This window comes from Odontomachus brunneus, unplaced genomic scaffold, assembly GCF_010583005.1.
Source record: "Odontomachus brunneus isolate Ranch 3 - 2012 unplaced genomic scaffold, Obru_v1 Obru_scaffold_018, whole genome shotgun sequence".
NCBI classification, from domain to species: Eukaryota; Metazoa; Arthropoda; class Insecta; order Hymenoptera; family Formicidae; genus Odontomachus; species Odontomachus brunneus.
The window spans coordinates 694,967-718,725 of record NW_022639468.1 but is presented as its reverse complement, the minus strand read 5'-3'; the positions used below and the strand labels follow the sequence as shown (position 1 = coordinate 718,725).

The 23,759-nt window shown below is 38.5% G+C and overlaps 2 protein-coding genes across 7 annotated transcripts in view; one reads left to right on the top strand and one right to left on the bottom strand.

The window, feature by feature from the left end:
* The window catches only part of LOC116841752, a 440,348-nt gene that overhangs the window by 247,303 nt on the left and 169,286 nt on the right, over positions 1–23,759 (bottom strand). For 2 of the 5 annotated variants that reach the window (XM_032810084.1, XM_032810083.1), the window contains exons 1-2: positions 868–1,237; positions 225–305 (exon numbers count right to left, since the gene is read on the bottom strand). In XM_032810084.1, coding sequence (XP_032665975.1) covers positions 225–305; positions 868–956 — 170 coding nt within the window. In that variant the 5' untranslated portion in view covers positions 957–1,237. Of the gene's footprint in view, positions 1–224; positions 306–867; positions 1,238–1,874; positions 2,081–7,452; positions 8,151–23,759 lie in introns of those variants that run through there. The other 3 variants (XM_032810085.1, XR_004377602.1, XR_004377603.1) reach the window with 3 other exon arrangements.
* LOC116841744 (protein borderless) lies at positions 8,912–21,088 on the top strand. Of its 2 annotated transcripts, none has more exons than XM_032810063.1 (12): positions 8,912–9,791; positions 10,589–10,731; positions 13,237–13,465; positions 14,648–14,814; positions 14,898–15,042; positions 15,359–15,633; positions 16,494–16,628; positions 16,703–16,962; positions 17,796–17,971; positions 18,056–18,100; positions 18,192–18,374; positions 19,017–21,088. In XM_032810063.1, the coding sequence occupies exons 1-12, from the start codon at positions 9,734–9,736 to the stop codon at positions 19,238–19,240; spliced, it is 2,040 nt and encodes a 679-aa protein (XP_032665954.1). In that variant the 5' UTR covers positions 8,912–9,733; the 3' UTR covers positions 19,241–21,088. The 2 variants fall into 2 exon arrangements, with proteins under 2 accessions (XP_032665954.1, XP_032665955.1); XM_032810064.1 differs by having other exon boundaries at positions 8,913–9,791; positions 14,678–14,814.

The following is a 23,759-nucleotide window of genomic DNA, read 5'->3' as shown; positions in this document are numbered from 1 at the left end:
AATATCGAATTCTATATTATGTACATATTCTATATTATAATATCGTCACATTACATTATAATATTTAATTATTTACCAAGAGACGCGACATTGCATTTATTACATTCTATGTATTATACATATATCGATTATTAAAATCTAAAAATCACGGGCGATATTAAGAAATATTAAATAAAAAATATGATAAGTCCGTGAATTTTTTTTCATCTCTGAGGTAACTCTACCTGAATCTGAACCTGCAATATTGTGTCCGTGTACGCTGAAATGTAACAGCTTCCTCGGTGTAGTTGCAAGCTCTAGCATGTCTGAAACAGCAAATTTTTTCTTAATTAGTCACAATGATAGAGAAATTGTTGAAGTTCGAGCTCGTCGAGGTAACAAGATACTCAATATAGAAGTATGAATTCGATCATCAGTACGTAATTCGATTATACTTATATTAGATTATATTTGAGGTTATATTTCTCTTTCTTGTGTAATGAAGTGTTAAAGTGTGTCAATCACTTGTAAATTTCGATATGCTCGTACTGCTCACGACGATCCTAGATAATAGTACTCGCAAAGTGATACAACTTGTCCGCGAATACCCCCGCCGTCTTTTCTTATCTTCTCCTTCCCTCTGATTGTCACCGCGTTTCTAACTCCCGATTAACGAGCCCGACGATCGCCCGATTTTATTGTTACTTGAGTGAGTCGATAGTAATAGCTAATATGAGACACCGTCCCTTATGAGACACGTCGTGACAAACACCGGTATATCAAAAAATGAGATTACTCCCTAATAACATACACACGATAGTCTTCTCTACAGTCACAGATCGCTATTTCAATATTCCCGTTACTTATTCACGCACGAAACTCACTTACGACAGGCAGAAGCTGCGTAAAACGCGCAATCGATGTCGATTGATATGTCCACGACGGTTGCTCGACGTAAAAAGATCGATTTCAAACATGGACACGTAATTAATGATGTACGCCAACAGTTAAGCCTGATAACAGTTAAGCATATCTACAATATGCTCTTTGCGTTCTGTTTCTTGTCTTCTGTCTTTTTCTGGCTTAAAGCTTAAGGTTTGAGTTAGAAAAAGATAAAGAGAAAAAAGCAGGAAGCAAAGAGCATATTGTAGATCAGGCTTTAGCGCCACGACACGAACTGTGTCGCCATCCGACAAGGACGCGCTATAGAGTGCGCTCTCTCTTTTGCTAACTGACCGATGCTACTACCCGAGATTCGATATCGTGGATATTTTCGTATTATCTATCTTTTTCTTTGATTACTATTCGAATTTCCAATTCCCGATTAACAAGTCAGTCCGATTCTACTACTATTTGTGTCGATGGTAAAAATAAATATGAGATACGCCGATTCGACACGTTGCGACAAGTAACGGTAGAACGTAACGAAAAGAGAAATTATTCGCTACTTCTGTACCTACGATTCGTCCCGGCAGTTGCGTGACGCTATATTTCAGCACTTCCGATACTTATTTACGCGCGAGACTTACTTACGACAAGCAGAAGACGTCAAAAGTGCAGAGCGACGTTGATCGATGTGTCTACGAGTCACGACGCGAACTGTATCGCAATCCGACAAGAATACACTCTACGAGATACATTCTTCTTTCTCTCTCTTTCTCTTGCTAATTGATCAATGTTACTACTCGAGATTCGAAGTCGCGAGTATCTTTGGCGTATCATCTATCTTTCCTTTTGATTATTACCGAATTTTCTACCCCCGATTAACAAATCCATCCGATTCTATTACTACTTGAGTCAGTCGATAAAAACAAGTGTGAGAGACGCCGACTCAACACGTCGCGACAAGCAACAGTAGCACGTAACGAAAAAAGAGAAGAATATTCGCTACTTACGTATCTATGACTCGTTCCGACAGTCGCATGTCGCTATTTCGGCACTCCCGATACTTATTTACGCGCGAAACTCATTTACGACAAACAAGAAACGCACAAGAAACGATGTGTCAATGGCGGCTGCTTGATGCAAAAAGATCGATATCGAGGATGGCGCGCAATTGCTCATGGACGCGCGCGGCGACAACGCTGCCCTCTGGACGTTTAGTTCTGCTCGATTCGATAGATCGATAATCGATAAATGGCGCGATAGTTCGACATCGATAGTTGATGCGATTTGTCCTAGCAACATTCTGATCAATTTATGCAAATATACGCAAATTTATGCAATTCTAAACAAATATACGAGTAAATCGTAAAATCGTAAAGTCGTAGCTTACGAAAAAAACAAAAAAAAAATCGTAGATATTTACGAGTTATCATATAACATATGATACGCATAGGATTGCAGATCTATTCATAAGTTCTTACGAGTCTTACGAGAACAAGTTACGAGTTTTACGATTTTGTCTAGAATTGCAATATTAAATTGCTTTATTTTACCTTTAATTGCTTTGAATTGCCTTCCAGGAGTAGACAAGGCATCTTTATCTAAACTTGCCGAAAATTAGCTTGTTCTTTACCTGCACGTAGTGCTAGCTGTTGAAACCGAACAGGAACATTTTTTATTCTTACATTCGTTAGAAAAGATTATTATTATGAAAGTACTAAAAGAGAACAAATTTTGTTAGAATGAATATTCTGCAGTAATTCGTTTATTGGAGTAATCCTTTTATTTCACATGTGCTACGTATGTTTTAGATGCTAAAATGTACTATTAAAATTCTTGTTATGTTTCTAGCAAAATTTGCTGTGTTTCTTAGCAAGATAGATTTTAATTAGACAATATTTTTTTCTTAGACTACTAAAAACACATAATATTGGGAGTACAAATTAGTTCGGTCCGTTTTCAAAAGATGGCTCTGGCTGTTATGAATGTTTCATAGTGACAGCTGATTTCGGTGGTTTCAGAGAGGTTAGACATCTGTCAATAATATTCAGTTTATATCGCTTTGAGTTTCACACAAAACCTATGTTTTTTACTGTGTTGAATTTGTCAAATTTTGTGTTAACTAAGCAGCATTTGCGGGAGGTTTTAGTTTTCTGCTTTAATTGGAAGAAAAGTGCAGCTGAAGCGCATCGAATGCTTGTAGAAGTTTATGGTGACAATGCTCCAACTGATAAATCATGTAGGGAATGGTTTCGACGTTTTAAGAATGGTGATTTCAGCGTTGAAGACAAGCCTCGCTCTGGACAGCCAAAAAAATTCGAAGACAAAGAATTGGAGGCTACAACCTAGCGATTCCATTATGGGCCATCGGCATAGGCTACAATTGATTCGTTTGAGCCGTGCATTACGAGAAAAACGGCCAGAATACGAGCAAAGACATAACAAAGTTATTCTTCTGCATGATAACGCTCGGCCTCATGTCGCAAAAGTCGTAAAAAATTATTTGGAAACGCTCAAGTGGGATATTTTACCGCACCCGCCGTATTCGCCGGGCATTGCTCCTTCTGATTACTGGTTGTTCCGACGGATGCAGCACGATTTGGCAGGTCACCGGTTCACTTCTTTCGCAGAAATCGAAAATTGGCTCCTAACTTGGATCGCCTCAAAGGATGAGGCATTTTTTCGAGATGGAATTCGAAAATTGCCTGAGAGATGGGAAAAAGTAGTAGCCAGCGATGGACAATATTTTGATTAATCTGTTAATTCATTTTGTTCTGAAATAAATGCATTTTTGACCACAAAAAAACGGACCGAACTAATTTGTACTCCCAATAAAAAACTGAAAAAATTTATACGAAAGAAATAATAATATTCTCTCTGTATAAAATCGGCGTAAGCATTTTTTAGTAGCTATCGACTGATATCAACAACTCAGTTGAAAATGTTAACGATTTAAAATTCACATCAGTGCTCATTTTACGACATAGATACCTTTGCGCAACTCGTGATTACCTAAACGTGTTTTTGATACAAATCAATATTTTTACATCGTATTATAAATTCTTAGAGCAGCTATATATATACAAATGTAAAGATGACCTGGTCCAGATGGCTCTAAAGATATGTGACTCATATGCTTTTCTTAATATTTCTTTACTCTACGCTATTGAGTAATTGAACCCGGTACCAGGGCAAGATGGTTACGTTGATGGATGTTTGTATCTTGGTTGTTACAAAACAAAATATACGTTTAACAAATTGGTGCATTAACACATGGATATTAACACATAGAAGGAAGCTGTCTCTATCATGTTTGTACAACCACAACAATTAGTTGTTTGAAAAGTTGTAATTTCGAAATACTGAAATATATAGAACATCTGCCCTCGTCCTCTCTTATATACTGCAAGACAACTCATTGGCATGTTTTTGATAGAATATACAATATTATTGCGTTACAGGTACAAAAAAGAGAGAAAGAGATCCAATTGACGATATTAGATATTAACTGTAATTCTACGTTGTTGTAACCTAACGAGTGAAAATGAAACGTTGGCACGCCAAATGCCGCATAAGTTGGCGTGACATCGTTAGATCAGTATCTGAGTTGTTAGATGATATTATCAGAAATGTCGTCTTCTTCCCTAACTAGAAGATTTCTACACCCTGGTGATAATGGAGGATTGAATTGCCTCTCAAGGCGAGTAGGATTATTGTCGAAAGAAGGAAATCGGGTCACCTGGCAATTATCGCCTTCGTTGATTTATTAAGGAATGCGCATCGCGTATCTTGCACGGTACAGGAATAATAACAATTGCATCTAACAACCGAAGAGAATAAACTAAACTCGAAGAAAATAAACTCGCGAAAAGACAGTCTTACGGAGCAGCCTTATAAACGGGAATAGATTTTGACGCCTGATATGCAAGATCGTGAAATCACGGCGCGACTGTAATTTGCTCGCGAAATCATCCGTTAACTAGCAGAAGAAGGTAGATTTGCGCAAGGCATCTACGACACTGATTACTGGAAATTACCGTCATTTCCATTATTTCTCTCAACGTACGTCGCGGCGTCGGTACGTGTTATATCGTGTCAAAAACTGGAACGCCACTCCATTACAAGAGTCATCCGTCAAGAAGATTTCCTCCTTCTTGATCTTTTTTACTCACATGATGAACGTCACACGTACAAGATGCAAATCTGAATCTTCATGAATCCTGATAAATCATGCAATCTCGTTGTTGGCTATAACGGAAGAATTGTTGAGAATAAATCATTTTTCTTCTGCTTTTCATACCTATAATCAATATAGTACATTACTTTCGTCATGAAAAATAAATTTTGAGAGCAATTCAATTACACTACCGAAACTTACTAAAATGTTCTTTACCCTCGTCGGTTATAAATTGCTTTACGCATATAGATCTATTGTAAAGGAGATAATATTTTATCTCCTTAATATATAATATTTTTTATAGGATAATATTTTATATTAATATTTTTTATTATAATATTTATATTAATATTTAATATTTATATTAATTTAATATTTTATATTAATATTATAATATTTTATATTAATATTTACTTCAAAAACGATTCTTATCAAAAGACTATATTTTTACGTTGAATTAATATACATTCATATTCAAATTAAATGCTTTTTGCTAAATATCGTGGCTGAAATATATACGAGAAGAATTTTACTTGCGCGAACTCGATAGTAAAAACTATTATCAAATTTTATAACCGACGAATATACGTAATCGACATTCCGCAATAATTGATTATTTTTTTATGTATATATGTTGATATTTGAGGCTTTCCCGTTGTTCATGAATATTAGATTTGGTTTCCGGGTTTGAGCCATGTTGATTTTTTTTCGTCTGATTTCAACGTTTCGCGAACATTTCAGTGCGCTTTATTAGGGAGAAACGACCCGATGTCATATGTGCTATTTATATTTTAGGAATTAAAATGTGCTATTAAAAAATATACTATGTCCTATTCTTGCGCTACTAGAATAAAATTGAAAAGAGTTTATATGAAAAAGAAACTAAAATATTTTCTCCGTTTATAAGAGGGAAATCGTGTCTGATGTAATTATATCAGCGTATTAAATAACAAAGAAACAATTTCCAGAAAAGATTTTCATAAAGGACACAGAAAAAGTTAGGAATTAGTTTTTCTATATAATGCATATTGATACACACACACACATATTCGTAAATCTAACTTTGCGCCCGTTATATATAATAAATGCGATAACGACTCTCGCGAAGATCGTGCGGCGCGATCGTGACACATGGGAAACCACGTGCTGCCCGTGAAGCGCGGATCAGTCCTTACCGTCTGTCCGTTAAACAGGTATTTTGCGATGGCTGATGATCGATTTGAGCGCAGGGCAGGTGAACCAGGAACAAGCCGTTCCCTCCTCTGTGTCGACGATGAAATAATACGACCGGTATCATTATGCACGCATTTATTTCCAGTGTCCCGGGCACATCCAATCCTGGATCGTGATCCATGCGAATGGATCCATTATCTCAACAGCGTGACAAGGCTGTGGGCAGTCTGCTAATGCGGCAAGGGACGGATGTGACGTAATCTGAGGTCACCCACGCGCGCGCGAGCGAGCGATTGCTCCGATGCAGCTTCGTCGTGCGACTTCGGCGAGCGCAAAACTCATCGGAAATCGATGATTTCTCTGCACGAAAGGCATTTTGTTGCTTCGGCATGTAGTTTGCTGCTCGATTCGAGACATGGTTTCGCGATTCTAAGCATCTCGTGAAACTCACTTGTAAATCGCGTTGTTGAAAGGACTTTTTGATACGATTCCTCTACGTATCATATAGGTGCAAGAAGAGACATCAATAAAATTTTCTATAGTCCGATAGAATAAAAGTAAAAATACACAAATTCTATTTTCAGAATATCGTGTATATCTCTTGCTGCTCTTGGGAAAATAAAACAATTTGATTCAAGAAAATAAATTGCAAAAATATATATTGTCCTTTTTTATTTTTTCTATACCTTTTATGTATAAATAAAAAATATCATTCTACTGCTAAGAAAGCGATTACTCAATTTACTTTTCTCTTGAATGATATAATTACCTTTAACAAGGAATATTTTCTTCATAGTAGTCTTAAGATATCTATCATAAATTTAAGAAGTGCTTATATATTATCATGTGCCCAAAAAAAGAATTTATTCTCTTTATAAGAATATTATAAAATTTTATCACAGAAAATGATTCGACTCTATGCAGTAAATAAACTTTTGCTTTTCAATTTAATACTTTTAATCAAAATACTAAGTTTATTAGGATTTGCAATATATTTTTAATAAATTTATCGCTTATAATAAACTTATGATACATTTGCGGAAATGTAAACTTATGAAATACTTAAAACACAAATACCATTGACTTAAATGCAGTATGTATTTTTCTGTGTACGAATCCAACAAAGAGAAAGTGAGACAGAGAGGTCGTTCATTTTATGAGGGATGTTAATCAGGTTGTAACCGGAAACCAGAGTCTTAGAGCTTAAAAGAGCCGCATAAACGATAATTACGTGGGTGTATAAGTAAAAGAGTTCAAAGGCCACTTTATTGTGTCATGAGAATTCACATGTTCTACAAATTTTTATTTAGCGGATGTAAACACCAGTTTTACTTTTCATATATAATCTACTTAAATAAAAATAACATATCTCAGGCGAAATATTTTATATTTCTATTTCTTCTGTTATTTTATATGAAACGACGATCATTGACTTCATTAATGCAAAATATAATTAACTTATGCATAGTACAGATCATGCGTTTTTATATGTAACCGGGTTTAGGGAATAAACTTTTGATACCTACTTACTTATACTAAGAAAAAAATGATTGATCTAACCAAAACTATAGTTTTTATTGGGAGCGCAACCATTTTTTGTAGTAAAGTAGTAGTAACATGCAATAATAATAATATGCAAAGTTATCATCACTAACATTATACTAGAATTTAATAAACAATTAGTTTTCTTGAGTATAAGAGTTGTAATAATTGTTTTTCTATGTGGTTATAGCTACAAATACCAAATATTTTTTTCTCAGTGTACGCCGTACGCATGGCTTAATTCCCTCGACTCGAGCTTTGACCAAGAAAGAGCAGCGATGAAAGAGCACGAGCCAGCGATCGAAGATAGGTTGAATGTAGTATAATTCTTCCGTTCTCGTTGTAAGAACGCAACCCTTCGCATGCTCGGACGACGACTTCAGAGATTACATATCTGAAAGACAGAATAAACCTCAATGTTACCTAATCATATTCTTTTCTTTTTGCTTACCTTTCTTTGATAATCACATCTCACATTCTAAATAACTATTTTTTACCAAGCACTAAACTAGATGTCTAGCGAATTATTAAAGATGCATTTGTTAGAAAACAGAAATTCATCTTTCTCACTAGAGAAGAATATTTTTTAACTAGAAAAGCAACTGTTGCTACTAATCTTTGCTTACAATTAAAACGTGCAATTCTTGTAAAGAAGTACGAAGAAAAAGTTCGACTGAACTAAGCTAACAATGAACGAATCAAACGTATTTTGATGGAAAGAAACAGGAGTTCTGACTCTTCTAGAATATTATATTTAATATACTATTTGTCATATTTTGTCCATAAACCAAGATTCATCAAAAATTTAATTTCAACCGAATTCCTTTAACCAAAATGTAAAATTTGATTCATCCATATTGTCAGGTTAATTTAACTAAACTTTCTTCCCGATATGTAGCAAGTGGAGAAAGATATGAAATGTAGCACGAAGCTAGCGAAATTTCTCATCGGAAGTACGACGAATCTCCCGATGACGGCGACGGAAACGCAGGCGTTATCTCGGGTCACGTCGAGTAATGCGCACGAATCGATGAGGAAAACATCGATGAGGAAACACACCGAGGAAGGCTCGGCGCGTTCCGCGACGCATCTCGCGATTTCGTTTTTTGCCGGATCGAGTTAATCGCGTGTAATTGATCGTGTTTTGTGCGGCGCCGTTCATTCGTGTCGCCATGGGTGTGCCGAAGTTCATATACGACGCTAAACGGAGCGTACACACCCCGTGCCCGTAAACGTAGAATCGCGACGCGCTCCGCGCCACCACCCCCCCTTCCCGCATCGCGGTCCATCCACCCTCGCAGCCCCCTCCCGGCGGTGCTCATTACTCCTAGCTCTTCGTATCCGCTCGGATTGAACGAGGCGGCGCGATTACTCGATCTACCGTTGCCTCCGGAGCACTCTCCACCAGTCTCGTCTCGAATCAAACTGTACGTCGTTCCAGCGACACTGGACAGACACCTGGTACTCCTCCGACGCGTTCCCCGGTGTCAACGACCTGTCGAGGTGACACGAAGCGTCGATGAACCAGGACACGCTGCTAATCGATCTCGATCCGACGGTGTTCGAGCGATAAAGTCGAGGTGAATCGCCGAGTGCCGAGATAGAAAACGAAACAGGCCAGTGGAGTAAGCTTGCGTGAGCTTCAGAGAGAAAAATCCGGTGATCGCTCGGGGGTTGACTCAGCGAAGGAAGAACGAAGGAGAGAGGTCGAGGATGCTCGAAACATACACCTACGTCGTTCGCACGCGTCAGAGTGACGCGTGCTGATCAGACTCGAAGGTGGTGGCTGGTGTTCGATGAGTGCGGGTGATGACAGATGTGTCGGTCGTCGCCGCGGAGTGTGGTCCATCGTCGTTTCTACTAATGCGACGTACTCGCGACGCCGTTCACGTTGATGCGATATTATAAATAAAGTGCGAGAGGAAACAAGCAGAAGAAGAAGAAGGAGAAAGAAACGTGGCGCAGTATCGGAACGCAATGATGAGCAGCGCCGCGAAGTTCTACAAGCTGCTGGCGGTCCTCCTCTGCTGTAAAGGTAGGTGAGGAGCCATTGGCACGAGGCTCTGTGAAAAAAATCACTCCTTCTCGATTCGCTTCCTGGCGGAAACGTGACGACACTTGCAGTGACGATCTCGATTTCGCGAACGGGGACTACCGTAATGAGGAACGTAAACTCGGCATTTCAGATGATAACGACTATAACTAGCACAATTCGTTGATTGCTACATAGTACGAGGTAGAGATAAATTAAATTCGAGGTTATCGCCAGAAGCGTTAATTGAGCATCTTGTTTACCCGAATAATCGCGAGCCGCCACACAACAAGTGAGACGATATGTGTGTATGTGTGTATGTGTATGTATGTGTATATATTCGTCGTGTTTAATATAGATTCTCGAACAACTGACCGCGAAAGTTTTTCAAACGCATCGATGTTAAGCTAATTATCGTCGAGGTTCATCGGAGTCTCTTCTTCGCATCTCGTTTATCATTTATCTCTACCGGATACATTGCGGAAACGCTGTTTACGCCGGGGTGTAGATAACAACAACACATTATTTTATTAAAGCGCTCGATCGTTGCGCATAATCCGGCGGAAAATTACGCAATCTCCGGAAATTAGTGCCAATGCGCAATATCACTTTACACGCAACGTCGTCTCACAGTCGTCCGTCCACGATGCTCTGACGCGGATAAAAAAAGCATGGATGGCCGAAAAACACGCCAAGTGAAAAGCAATTCTTCGGAAATGTAATATATGTGTGTGTGTGTGTGTGTGTGTGTGTATGTGTGTGTATATACATATATAAATATGAAGTCGCCGGTTTTTCAGCATGCAGCTACGGCTTGATGCTAGAGGAGGATAAGGAACCGAATTATCTTACCGCGGGGGTGGGAGAGTACGTGGTGTTTAATTGCGATCTTGACTTTCCGCACGAGACGCCGATTCCGTACATCCTCCAATGGAACCGCGACGTAAGTATAAAACAAGCAGAGCCATAACTGTACGTTATTCATACGGTTATGCGCAGCAGGGAGTGCGTGAGGCGTAGTCGTGAGATTCTCGTTACTCCCTTGGATCATCGGCGTGGTATCAATCGCTACCGCGAATTTGCAAATTGCTCTGTAGTTACTTTGTCATTCAAGCGCAGAGCTCTAGCATTACGAATTACTTTAGGATTACTTCACAAAGTAATTCGAGCGGCCTAGAAGCTCGTGACATAAACGCCGTTGCGAAACGCGTAATACACAATATGTAAAATAATACCGCACGTTGCGTGATTGTAATATCCTCGTATATGTCAATTTTGCCTTGGGCCGACCGCACGCGGTTATGCGAACATTTATTATTAGGCAGTTAGATCGCTTCCATGCAATTAGGCACGCGACATTCAATGTGATATTAACTCCCGATGCGACACATTGATCGGTCAGAGAAACAGTGTGGATCGTGCTGTAATTTTTCTTCAATTTCGCATAACTATTCCTCTTTTTTGTTCTTCAAAAATATATTCAACCTTAGGCGATAAAGAAAGAGAAGAAACAAGAGTTGCGAAGAAGCGTATAACAGACGTATTTTGCAAAACACGGAAGTCGAGGTCGCGCGAAGCGAAATGCGATTCGCTTTAACCATTAACAACGTAGTTAATAGTAGCCCGCGCACGTAACAATGGTAACCCGACGACATGCGATTGACTGATTGACGATTAAAGAGCGTTAAAGCAGCCTGCTACTCGTTTAATTTACATACGAACGTATATCTGCGTGTACTTGTCGCCTTCCGGCGAAGGCGTGAAAAAAAGCGTTTCAAGGTAGGACACGTTATTCGATTACTTATTGCAAAATATCCGATTTCGTCGACGCGGATCTGCCCGCATGTGGGATTTCCACGACTTCTCGATTTCACGAGGACACATAATACGCGAGAGAAACAGCAATGAGTGCGTCGCACGCTAAAAACACGGTAATACGCTCCGATGATGTCACGATACCGATGAGCTGAGAAAAACCGCCCAAAACGATCCAAGCTGGCTCGATTGTTAACCTCTTCGTTGCGCGACAATGTGCATGCACGTTGTCGGAGAGTGGACTCTCGGTTGCGCGCGCCGTGTATGTACGTCATAGAAAAAAGCTCGTCGAACGCCATACATGTGTGTTATCAGATATTTACTCTAAAACCCTAAATATGAGCAACATCTTTGCCAAGACCCACTTTTCAAACATTAACATTTTCAAAAACGTATGTTTCGTTTTTTCATTTTAATTTTTTTCAACTTTATTGAATCACACAAAAACATTAATAGATATTTCCCGATGTTTTCGAATAGAAAAATAAGAATAAAATTTCAATATTTTTTCTGAAAGTTAATGAAAATACGCTGCACGCTAGAATTTATTCATGTCTAGAGTTCACATAACTTCTTGATGTTTAGGGTTTTAAGGTTAAAGGTTGCAAGACGTGTACTTCGATGAGGAACTTGCCTCACTTGAATTTTTTCGTTAGATTTTCTCTTTAGTGTGCCAATCCGCTTAAATTGCACGATCGCATATCGTGGTGCACACAGTGAATGCTGTTCAATTAAAATGCTCTGTAATGGAAGATTTTAAAAGAGAGAAAAGTTGTATGAGACGCGAGATGCTCAGTAATTTGCGTGCTATTGAAAAGGAACTTGGGGGGAGCGTCGACTTTTATGACGCGCGAGATGGCCGCGCGGCGTATTCGTCCGAGTCTTCTTTCGCGGATGTTACATTGGATGGTCGCGCGACGGAAACGGATTGCACGTGGTCGCTACATAAAATCAAGTGGGACTTAAGCCCATTGGTCCCTGATGCGTATGCAAAACAGGTGGTCTTTCCCTCTTCGTCTGTCCGTCGTTGGTAATTGGAGTACGGGACGCAAGGCTGCATTATATTTAGTCACGTTCAGTCTGCGACACGAGGGGTCCAACCAGTGGGTCACTGTTAATGCATTGTCATACGATTAGAAGCGATTAGAAGCCATTCTCGCCCCTGTCGGCGGCGGTATCCTCGTTTCGGGGATTCTGATTGCGTTTTGTCGGCGGAGAGAAGGCGAGAACGCGCGGAGTTAGTGACCGACGGAGATGACTTAAGGAACGTCGCGGATGACACGATGGATCCTTAGTCACTCGTTTTCCGCGGTACACCTGAAGCACGCAGCTTCAGATTTCATTATAGCGTGTTCCCGCACGAACGTTATATTTTTTCGTTGAATCGTGTGAGTCGTGCGTTCCACGAAAGGAAGACTCAATTAATGGCCGTCTCGTTGCAACTGTAATCGGATTACGCGGTGCAATTTCCTCAATTTCGCTCACGATTGCATGCAAAAAAAGAAAAGAAAGAAAAATCGCTCATTCGGAGAGTTAGTTGCCTGGGAATGAGTTGTTCTTGCGTAACCTACCGGACATACGGATCTATCGATCTCGACGCCAAATGTTTTTTTCATTTATTCTGATTACTTAGAGCCGCACGGTGTTCTCGTGGTACGATGGGCGCGTGTCGCTGGAGGACGACTACAAAGGTCGCATACACTTGTTGGACGACATCAGCCATCGCGGATATGGCCAGGGTAGCATAAATCTCACGAATATTCGCGAGAGCGATCAAGGCTGGTACGAATGTAGGGTGATATTCCCTAATAGAACGCCAAACTCCAGAAACAATGGCACGTGGTTCCATCTCGCCATTGATGGTAAGCTTGTCGATTCCACTGTGCAGTTTTTCGCATGCAGTGATAATTCTAAAATAAATTAAATAACACCGAGGGATGTTTTTACTAATGCAATTTCTCTTGTGTACTTACATTTGTCTTTCGTGTGATGGTAAAATTTAATGGGAAAACGCATCTTTATTAACATGTAAATGCAACATAGATATAACATAAACGATATCTATCAATATTACTTAAGAAATAATGATGTATAATGTATAGTGCAATTACAGTTTTTTGTGTATAATAACAATTATGCAACTTGTTGCCGAGACTAACAAGAGCTGACCGTTAAACTGTGTCACCCTGAAGTGCAAGCTAACCGAGAGCTTACAGCCGTGAAATTCGTGACCTAATTTTTTGGCAAGTAGAAAATGAGTTGAGCTTAATCACTCATTTAAACACCTCCGACATTCTTGACCCTCTTAAGACTTGAATGGCGAGGAAAAACAGCCCGTCTTGATTAAAGGGTCACTTCGCTCCTTCTTTGTTATTTGACACTCATTGCGTTCGCTAAAAATAACGACGCTCAAATAAAATAAATATTCTCTCATTCATAAGATTATTTTAATCGATCCAAACAATTGAGTTGGAATTTAATGTAAGTTATATTGAATAAAAAATGTCAAGCTACATATATATCGACTGTACCAATTAAGACAGATCTTATTTCATGAGTCAGTACTCAACTAGACCGGATTCTCGTTTTTGTAGGTTAAATTCTATTAGAGATAAGAATGAATGAGCGAATGAGAGAGAGCTGAGTCATTAGTGCATACGATCAACTTACTTATGATTTATCGCAGAGAGCGTCTATCTCTCAGTAAATTCAAAGTTGTAGCGCAAGTTAAACGTTAGCCACGTGAGTTCCATAAAACATGGGAAAAAGAAATTCCCCAAGAAACAAACATTTCCATTCAATTAGCTGCTATTTATTATGCATATAACTTCTGGTGGTGGTTTGATTCATTAACCGATACTAATGTATTTGTTCCATTAACGCGTATGCCGATTTAAAAATGCAGATGACTAATCGTCTGTCTCGTGCCATTAATCCCGCTGATATTGAACAACAAAACAATATGAACAAAAATATATATATTGTAACACTGCTGCTGCTTACTAACCTGAACCCGGGCAGACTCGTTAAATCGTTCAACCCAGGTGCGTCGCCGTTTCCGACGACTGTTGCAGGTGATAATCTACTAGCGATCCCACCTGTCAACAAAACTGCCATGGAGGGCGAAGCCGTCGACTTTGACTGCGTAGCTAAGGGTGAGCATACGGTAGTGACTTGGCTTCGCGAGAGAACACCCATCTCGGAAATACAGGTGAGAATTTTTCGAGAGCAGTGTTGATTTTGTGTCTGTTGTAAAGCGCGAGGGAAATGATCGAATTCACTCTATCGCGACAGGATCTCAAAAGACGAGCGTCTATCGGTAGCGATGGGACGTTAACCATAAATTCAGCTGCCATGGGTGACCTTGGAGAATATACCTGCGTGGTAACAGGAGAGACCGGGGACCAGCAGAGCGCCTCGGCCTTTTTAAATGTTCAATGTGAGCGTCACTGCGTTGCTCTTTGACACCGCGATTATTAACCCTTTGCGGCCTCAGATCGGGATATTCCCGGCAAAATTCTGCCGTAATCTATTAATGAATTATGTTGAAAAATATTATCTTTTATTAGTATACAAAAATTTATTTGTAAGAATTCCATTCATTGTTCTTTTACATTAAAAATTAGCTAAATGCACATCGCTCGTTTGCAGTGCGAAAATAATGCGGTTCAAGACCATAAAAGGTTAAGTTCACGTCTTTCTTCTCTCTCTCTCTCGATCGATCGATCGATAATCGATTCCTCCGCGTGTCATAGATAAGGCGAAAGTGATCTACGCGCCGCGGGAGGTCTACCTACCGTACGGCAAGCCGGCCCTCCTGGACTGCCACTTCAGGGCGAACCCGCCGCTGACGAACCTACGTTGGGAGAAGGACGGATTTCTTTTCGATCCTTACAACGTGCAGGGGGTCTTCTACAGGAGAAATGGGTCTCTCTATTTTAGCAAAGTGGACGAGACGCATTCGGGAAGCTACAGCTGCACCCCCTATAACGAACTAGGCACCGAAGGGCCCAGCCCTTCGATCACCGTAGTGAGTAGTACTCTCGCCATCGTCGCGCGTAGTGAGCGACACAGATTGCACAGATAGGGAGAAAAACAGAGAGCACGTCAGCATTGAGACCATTGACCAGTCGACGGCGACTGCTTAACCGCGCTTTTGTCCGCCAATTACGAATCCTCCGAGCCATACGGCTCTCCGGAACGAAATTGAACGAACGTTTCCCCTCGACATCACATACGCCAGTTTCTCAAAACAATATCGACGCGCGACGCGTTCGACATTCCTCAGTTGGACATAGGTGTATGTAAATTTAACAGCAACTTTACTAGTCGATGTGCAAAGGTTGCATCCCTAAAGGTCGTTCTTAACAACATTAGTTGCAAGTCGTAAGATCGTAAGAAAATTTATCAATCACAATCGATCGTTCTTCTTACGACCAAAGAAGAATTGACTGTGATTGGTCAATTTTCTTGCGACCTTGAGACTTACAACTAATGTAGAATCGGCCTTATAACTAAGTATTCATATTTATCACAAAATATAGTATGAATTATATTTCTAGAATGACAAAATAGAAATACAAAAGAAATGGGGAAAATTATCACAATCCATTTAAAATAATATGTCACGCAAAATGTAATATGAAAATCTAGGAATAAGTTTTAGCGAATTTTGGTTGCGTCGATATATAACAGAAAGTTCATATCATTGTACGATATGAATTTAATGATTAATTCAATACCGTAAATTTGCATCATAAACGCAATTTAAAACTATAAAGTTAAATTTAAAGCTATAAAGTTTCCATCTAAAGTTTCCACCATCGATTGTCTCACGATCGTGAAAGTATATCTGGGTCGTTACTCGATATCGCTAATTATTTTTCGCAGATAGTTCAAAGACCGCCGGTGTTCACGATAACGCCGCAGCATTTGTACATGCGAAAGCTGGGCGAGAGCTTGGAGATCCCGTGCGACGCCAGAGATGGCGACGACGCACATCGGCCGACCATCGTGTGGTACAAAGTACGTCGTACCGATTAGCGACTTATGTTAGCGTTACGTCGTATGATAAAACTTACGGTGTTTCTCGGCTAAAGGACGGAACGCCCCTATCGCCCGAGAGAACCATCATGATCGGTGGCAATCTTACGATAGAGAGGATCCAGGAACACGATCGAGGCTTGTACCAATGCGCGGCCAGCAACGAAGCGGCGACGGTTGTCGCGGACGCGGAACTGATGGTGTTGAATGTCCCGCCGAGGGCACCGTACAATCTGAGCGCCAACAGCAGCAAGAACGCCGTCACTTTGACCTGGATACCAGGATATGTGCGACCTAAGATGGAGTATTCAGTATGGTAACGCATCTCGCGCGCGATACATTCGATATTTAATCAAAGAAAGCGCCCGAGTCGAAGTTTTAACGCTACTTTAGACCTGAACTTTCTAACATTTGTATATTTTGAAGGATTATGTAATACATATGGAAACTGAAATTCTACTTTTAAATGCGGACAAAATGTTACTTAAATGTTTTAGAAAGGAGCTCTCAGCAAATCTGGTAAGTTAAATAGAATTAAATGAAGTTGACAGCCTTCAGAATATCAAAATAGAAATACAATATTGAGATTGAAAGTAGAATCAAAATTTCCACTCAAATAAGGAAAAAAAAAAGTTCACTATAGTAACAGTGAGCGTGTTACGAAAACTCTGTGACTAGAAATGATATCTCTGTTATCGTTACTGAAAACATGAAAGATTAACTACCGTTAAAACTCAGTTGAGATAACTGGGAATAGTTATATTCCCGCTATAAATATTCACGCTAACAGTGTTAGTTCGTATTTTCTTCCTTCATCTTTTTTCATTCCTCACTTTCTTTGATTATATATCTTAAGAGCCCTCTTATCTCTTATTCACATATTCGTTCCTTCCTAACTCCTATTCATTTGTTCAATAAGGATGGAGCACAAAATTAAAACAAATTCCAGTCGCTGCAAAACGCGATGGATTCCCTTTAGAGATTTTTCAATAAAGTTTAATTCTTTAGATGTAAGTTTAAACTCTGTTTAAAACGTATCAAACACATTATTAGTACTGAGTTTAAGCTTAAATCTAAGTTTAAGCTATTGAAATACCGGCCCTGCGCCGATTAACTCATGACAAAACGATACGCACAATTTTTGCGCAGGTACAGACCCACGGACACGTCTGAGTGGAGGACCATGAAGATCCTCTCCAGAAAAATCACGGAGGCAACGGTGAATAATCTCAACTCAGGGCGAGAGTACGAATTCATGGTTTTGAGCCAAGACAAGCACGGCGACGGGATGTTCAGCAAAGCGCTTCGGATATTTACCCAGCCGAGTACGATTAACGATCATCGATCGTTCGGTCGCTCATCGAAACGGATTGTATGAAATAAACTAATGAAAGACCCATCTTTTCTAGGTTCCATTGACGAGAACTCGGCGTCGGAATATCGCAGTCAACATGGTGAGTAATCATTTTCGAGGACAAACTTGGTCGCTACGTGGGTTGAACGTCCCAAGACTAGAAGGAGATAAATGTTCGAGTTCTATTTCAGAAACTGAAATCGTGGGACCACCGCTCAACGTGAGAGTGCAAGCAACCGTTGAGGGTTATTTGGTAACTTGGGAGCCGCCCGAGTACGGCAAGGGTCAAGTCAGACTCTACACAGTGAGATGGTTTAGAGGACCCTCGGAACATTTATACGGAAGAGCGGAAACGACGGACACTTATTATTTAGGTGAGCGACCACTCTCGCACAAATGCAGCAATTATTCATTTATATTCTGATTTTTCTTCCATCAACATATTCGTTACCACAGTCTATTTGAGGAATAAACTCTTTTTTTCTCACAGACTAACCTGTATGTTTTATGGACTTATGTAAAACAAGGTTAGATTGTTTATGTGAATAGAAAAAGAAAAATTATATTTAGATATTATTCAGATATTTGCATATGCATATATGCGCGCTAAAAACAACTCCGTAGTATTATAATTGGATTTTTTGAGTGTTCTGTTGTTGAGGATCAAATGCAAATTCGATTGTACAAACAACAAAATTCCTGTAGGAAATTTTACTCTATCAACTATTCCCAGTTATCTCAACCGAGTTTTAACCGCAGTTAACCGTTTATGTTTTCAGTCGCGATAACAGAGATATCATTTCTAATCACAGAGTTTTCATCTAGTCCCCACTCAGTTATGAACAAAGGTTTTTTGTGTGACACTGGTCTCTCATAAGAGATCGGTGTGTCATACGTGTGTGACGCTGACAACGAAGGTGTTAATTTATCCAATGCTCATGGAACATCCAACGCGCGTTGAAGTAAAAATAATGAAACAATAACAACTGAAATAAACGATCGCAATGATTTTCCAGTGAAAACTCTGGAAGAGGAGAGCTACTACACTTTCGAGGTGGCCGCGATGTCTCTTATTGACGATGTTGCAACAAGCGACCGGGTTGGTTTGGAAGTTCCCGCTTATCGTCGCAATCGTGCAATCTCCATGGGAATCGTGGCCGGTATAGGTTTTCTAGCGGCAGCATTGGCCGCAGTGTGGTGGGCGAGGAAGCGATTTTGCCAGCCGACTAACGAGAAGTAATCAAGAGAACGCATCCGAAATATGTGCATGTACTCAAGCAGAGATAGAGGATAGCTAATCGCGCGAGCTCATAATTGATTATAAATATTCATGTCGCTCGTACGATTAGCAGCACGGATCATTTTAGTATGGAAGTTAGCATTACACTTGTAAAAAGCAAGAAAAGAGAAACGATCAAATGGTATATGTTTATGACCTTTGAAGAAGTTGTGAAGGTTAACGAGATGAATCATTTCGAAACTTTCTTCACGTAAACAAAAACAAGAAAATAAAAACAAAGGAAATATTTATCCGATACATTGCAAATCCAAGTAGTAAGTATATATTTATGTGTGTAAAAGCACTCATTTATGTGTGTAATTTTGTTTAAAATGATTGATTGAAATGTGTAAGAGGTACACATTTAAAAAATCTTTACATATTTACGTTTTCTTACACGTAAAGTTAACGTGAAATTAAGAAGAAATATATATTAGGTTCTAAAAAAAAGTCTTCATTGTTTCTTGTTCAAAAATTCGATAAAAACGCGAGATATTTCTTGCTCCCAACTTATAACTTCTTTCTATTGTTTTTTGTAATTAGAACATTAAGGGTCGGTTTTTCAATGATAGTTTAAACTTAAATTTCAACTTAAACTCTGCTTAAACAAAACAAACACATTGTTTGAATAGAGTTTAAATTTGAATCCAAATTTAAACTACTATTAAAAAACCAGCCCTAAGAATATCAGCGAATTTTCTGGGTAATAATAACATAAATAAGATAAAGATTAATATTTGCTTTTGGAGCCAAACTTATCTATTATTTATTTACATTTACAAACTTATCTATTATTTATTTACATTTAGCTAAAGCTAATTTTTATTTCACCAAATATTAAAAATAAAAAAATTCAAAATCTTTCATAATATAGTCGTTCTCCTTAGTATAATCATTCTCGTAATATGCATTTATCCTCTGAAGAAGAATTCTTTTTGATGTTATGACATATTTTATGTCTTAAAAAATATATATGTGTATATATATATATATATATCAGTACATAATTTTATAAGAAATTATCTTTTCCAGTAATTATAAATCACTTTCAGTTATCTTTAACCTATTTCCAGTGTACCAATATCACATATTTTAAATATGTAACTTGATATACACATGTAGAAAAAATAAAAAAATTTAAAATTAAAAATATACATTTAAATGTGTAAATTTGCACAGATAAAAGATGTAGATAAAATTACACGTATATAAATGCGTAAAAAGTGACTATACATACATAAATGTATAAAAATTACACACTTGGATTTGTAGTTATACAAAGTAACATCAGAGAAATAACTACGCAAACATATAAGGCGGCGGTGAAGCGCAGGATTAATGTATTAGGGATCATGAGATCTTGAGTCGCCCTCCTCTCTCCTATAAGCGATCTTATTTACCAAACTTTGTAATCTAAGTTACTACTGAGTGTTCGTGCATATCGCGCTAATTATATCATACTTTATGTGTCGTTTAACGGCTTTATTAGGTAATTGCACCTTATAAATGGCAAGATTTCATATGCGAATTAAAGGTCGTCGACCGTCGAACATGTCGAACGTATCGAGAGGAACCGTGCATGTGTTTACACATTACACACGTTTCTCGTCTTTTTTTCTATTGTAAATGTTTTCTTTTCTATTATAAGTTACATGTACACATTGTCGCTCTGCACAAGCATTTCTTATTCTTTATTAGTACTTGTATACATAACTTTATTGAACACGACGCATTGTCATATATATACATACTTGTACATCGTAATAATTTCAATTAATAATAAAAAGAAGTGAAAATAGGTACACACAACTTTATATATTTTTTTGCGCCGATCATACAACGACGTTACTCGTCTCACGTGAAAATCTACACATTCAGCTTATCTTTCCAAATGATTCCTACATATGTATCTCGTCCATCTGTCGATAAGACGTTTTCTTTACGAACATATATCACCGAATACTTCACTTTCATACTGCATTGAAGAGATGGCGTTATGAGAAAGACTATCAATAAAATAAGCAACAGCTTATTTCTGCTAATAGCCCAGAAATGAGATACGAAATTCACTCCCAATCCCACTATTAGAATTTCAACTGAACGCAAATTCTTCTCATTTTAAGTATATGCATATTTCGCAGACGAGATTATGAACGAGACGAGATAATAACGAGTTAATAAAAGAAAACAGAAAAATCACCTAGATATTACGCGCGATCACGAGTCCGTGCAGCCGCTACGAACGTCACCGGCTAATTTCTGAAAATGTAGAAGATATTTTTACCGCGTCCCACATGGGTCAAACAGTTGACGACGACGATAAGAAGACATTGTTTGCGCCACGTGTAACTCGCCGTGCTATATACCGTGATAGATCATCAGAGGCGTCTGAATTGTTAGACACAAGATCGCATCTAGTAATTGACTTATGATCTGTGCACGTCTATATATCCGTACGAGGTGAGCATGACGAAATACCGGTGCATTCTTATCGGCAAGTGTACGAGCATTGACAGGCTTCGTAAACGACCGAACCAATACCCAATGATCCACGAGACGAGAAAAAGTGTTTCTGCATAAGTGGATACCTCCCGCCCTTCCTCTTGGCGTCGCGACTACAAGAGGATGATGGCTTCTTCCAAACGTAAGTCATTCGAAAAGCGGTGACCGTTATATCGCCATTGTCACCGCCGTCATCGTATAAATACTAACGGAAAAATGTTGCGAGATTTGCATTTCAACATGTATACAATTGTTAACGACACAAAATTACCGATCACGCTGGAGTAGCGAGGTCAGAGTGACGTGCGCGAGCGCGCGACCTTGACTGTCGCGAGAATTACCGTGCTAAAGTCGCAGCTGTATAGTCGTATACCTCGTTACTTTTTGAGAGAATGCGCTCACAACGTTGCCGTAAACGGTCGTCGGTGAAGTAAATTTGGCGGAGACTGACGTTGACAATTAGTATCGTATATCACACATAAACGTACAATCGTCTATTAATTGATGCTCTAATTAATTGATAGTTATTTGATAATTTTTGTTAATAATTATGTATATATGTGTATATATATATATATATATATATATATATATATATATATATATATATATCATATGTGTGTGTATGTGCGTGTGTGTGTGTGTGTATGGAAAGCTAGCGAGCGAAATCTTTGTGAGTCATGTCAGAAATATTTTCCTCGTATTAGTTCGCTCTCTTTTCTGTTTTACTATTATTTAATATGTGTGTCCCCTTCTCGTTTTTTTTTTACTGTTTAATTTCTTTAATCGCCGTTTTATACAAAATTACTTATCGAGCAATCTTGTAATCTTATCCCGTTACATATCTATTACGCAATATATGCCTATTTCTATATTTATCTCCTTCCACATATTCGGTCTAGTTCTCTCAACATGGGAATAATTGCGAATCTAATTTGCTAATTGCAAATCGGCCCGATTGCATTATAAATATGCTCGACGTGCGATACGATGAAAATCTAACCATATTCCGTGAATACCAAGAGCTAAATCCTTCGAAAATGATTAGTTAAAAGTCGATAAAAATTAAAATATCCGGCAAAATATCCGGTAAAATCCAATTGAGTCCATATAGATTGAGAAGCCAGTAGAAGTCGTTGCAATTATCATCGTCCATAATCGATCATAGACTGACATAATATATTCATACGCTTTTCTACGACGGAATAACAGTCTTCCAATGCTAACTACACATACGCACGATACAGCATGTACGGATTTCGCTTACATATTCGCTGATCAATACGCATTTCACAATAGATTGATGCTCTCTATACTCTAATTACTGCTCTCTGTTTCTGGTTATCGCCTTTGTTTATCAATAATAGCGACGATAAACCCAGTGCTTAAAATACATAATTATCATAGATTAGAGAATTATTTAACTCAAATTGGCACGCATGAAGTCATGTCATAATTTTACCAAGTCGTAATACCAAGTTGTAGTATTGTCTACACCGTATGTGTGTGTATGTGTGTGTGTGTGTATGTATGTGAGAAAGAGAACACCAGAAATTTAAAAAATATCTGTTTCTCATAGATACTCTAATAAAATATATTCACTTAAATCTAAATTCTTTTATTGAAACAGGAGACAAACGATTGCTTCTTCATGAAAAGTTACGTTTTCAAAAAAATGTTTATTTAAATAAATGGTTATTTAATATTATTTCCTCATTTGGAAAAACTGTTCTAAATTAAAATATATATGATTAATATGAGTATGTTATTATTGCCAAATGCAAATATTTTTTAAATATTTTTCCCTTCGATGTAGTGATATGCACGATATATGAAAAAAGAGACACACGTGCGCGTTTAATTCCGATTTATTTGTGTATTATTAGTTTTCTTCGAAAAGACTCGCCGAAAAGATAAAAATATATAAAATTTTCATGAGAGAGAGAGAGAGAGAGAGAGAGAGAGAGAGAGAGAGAGA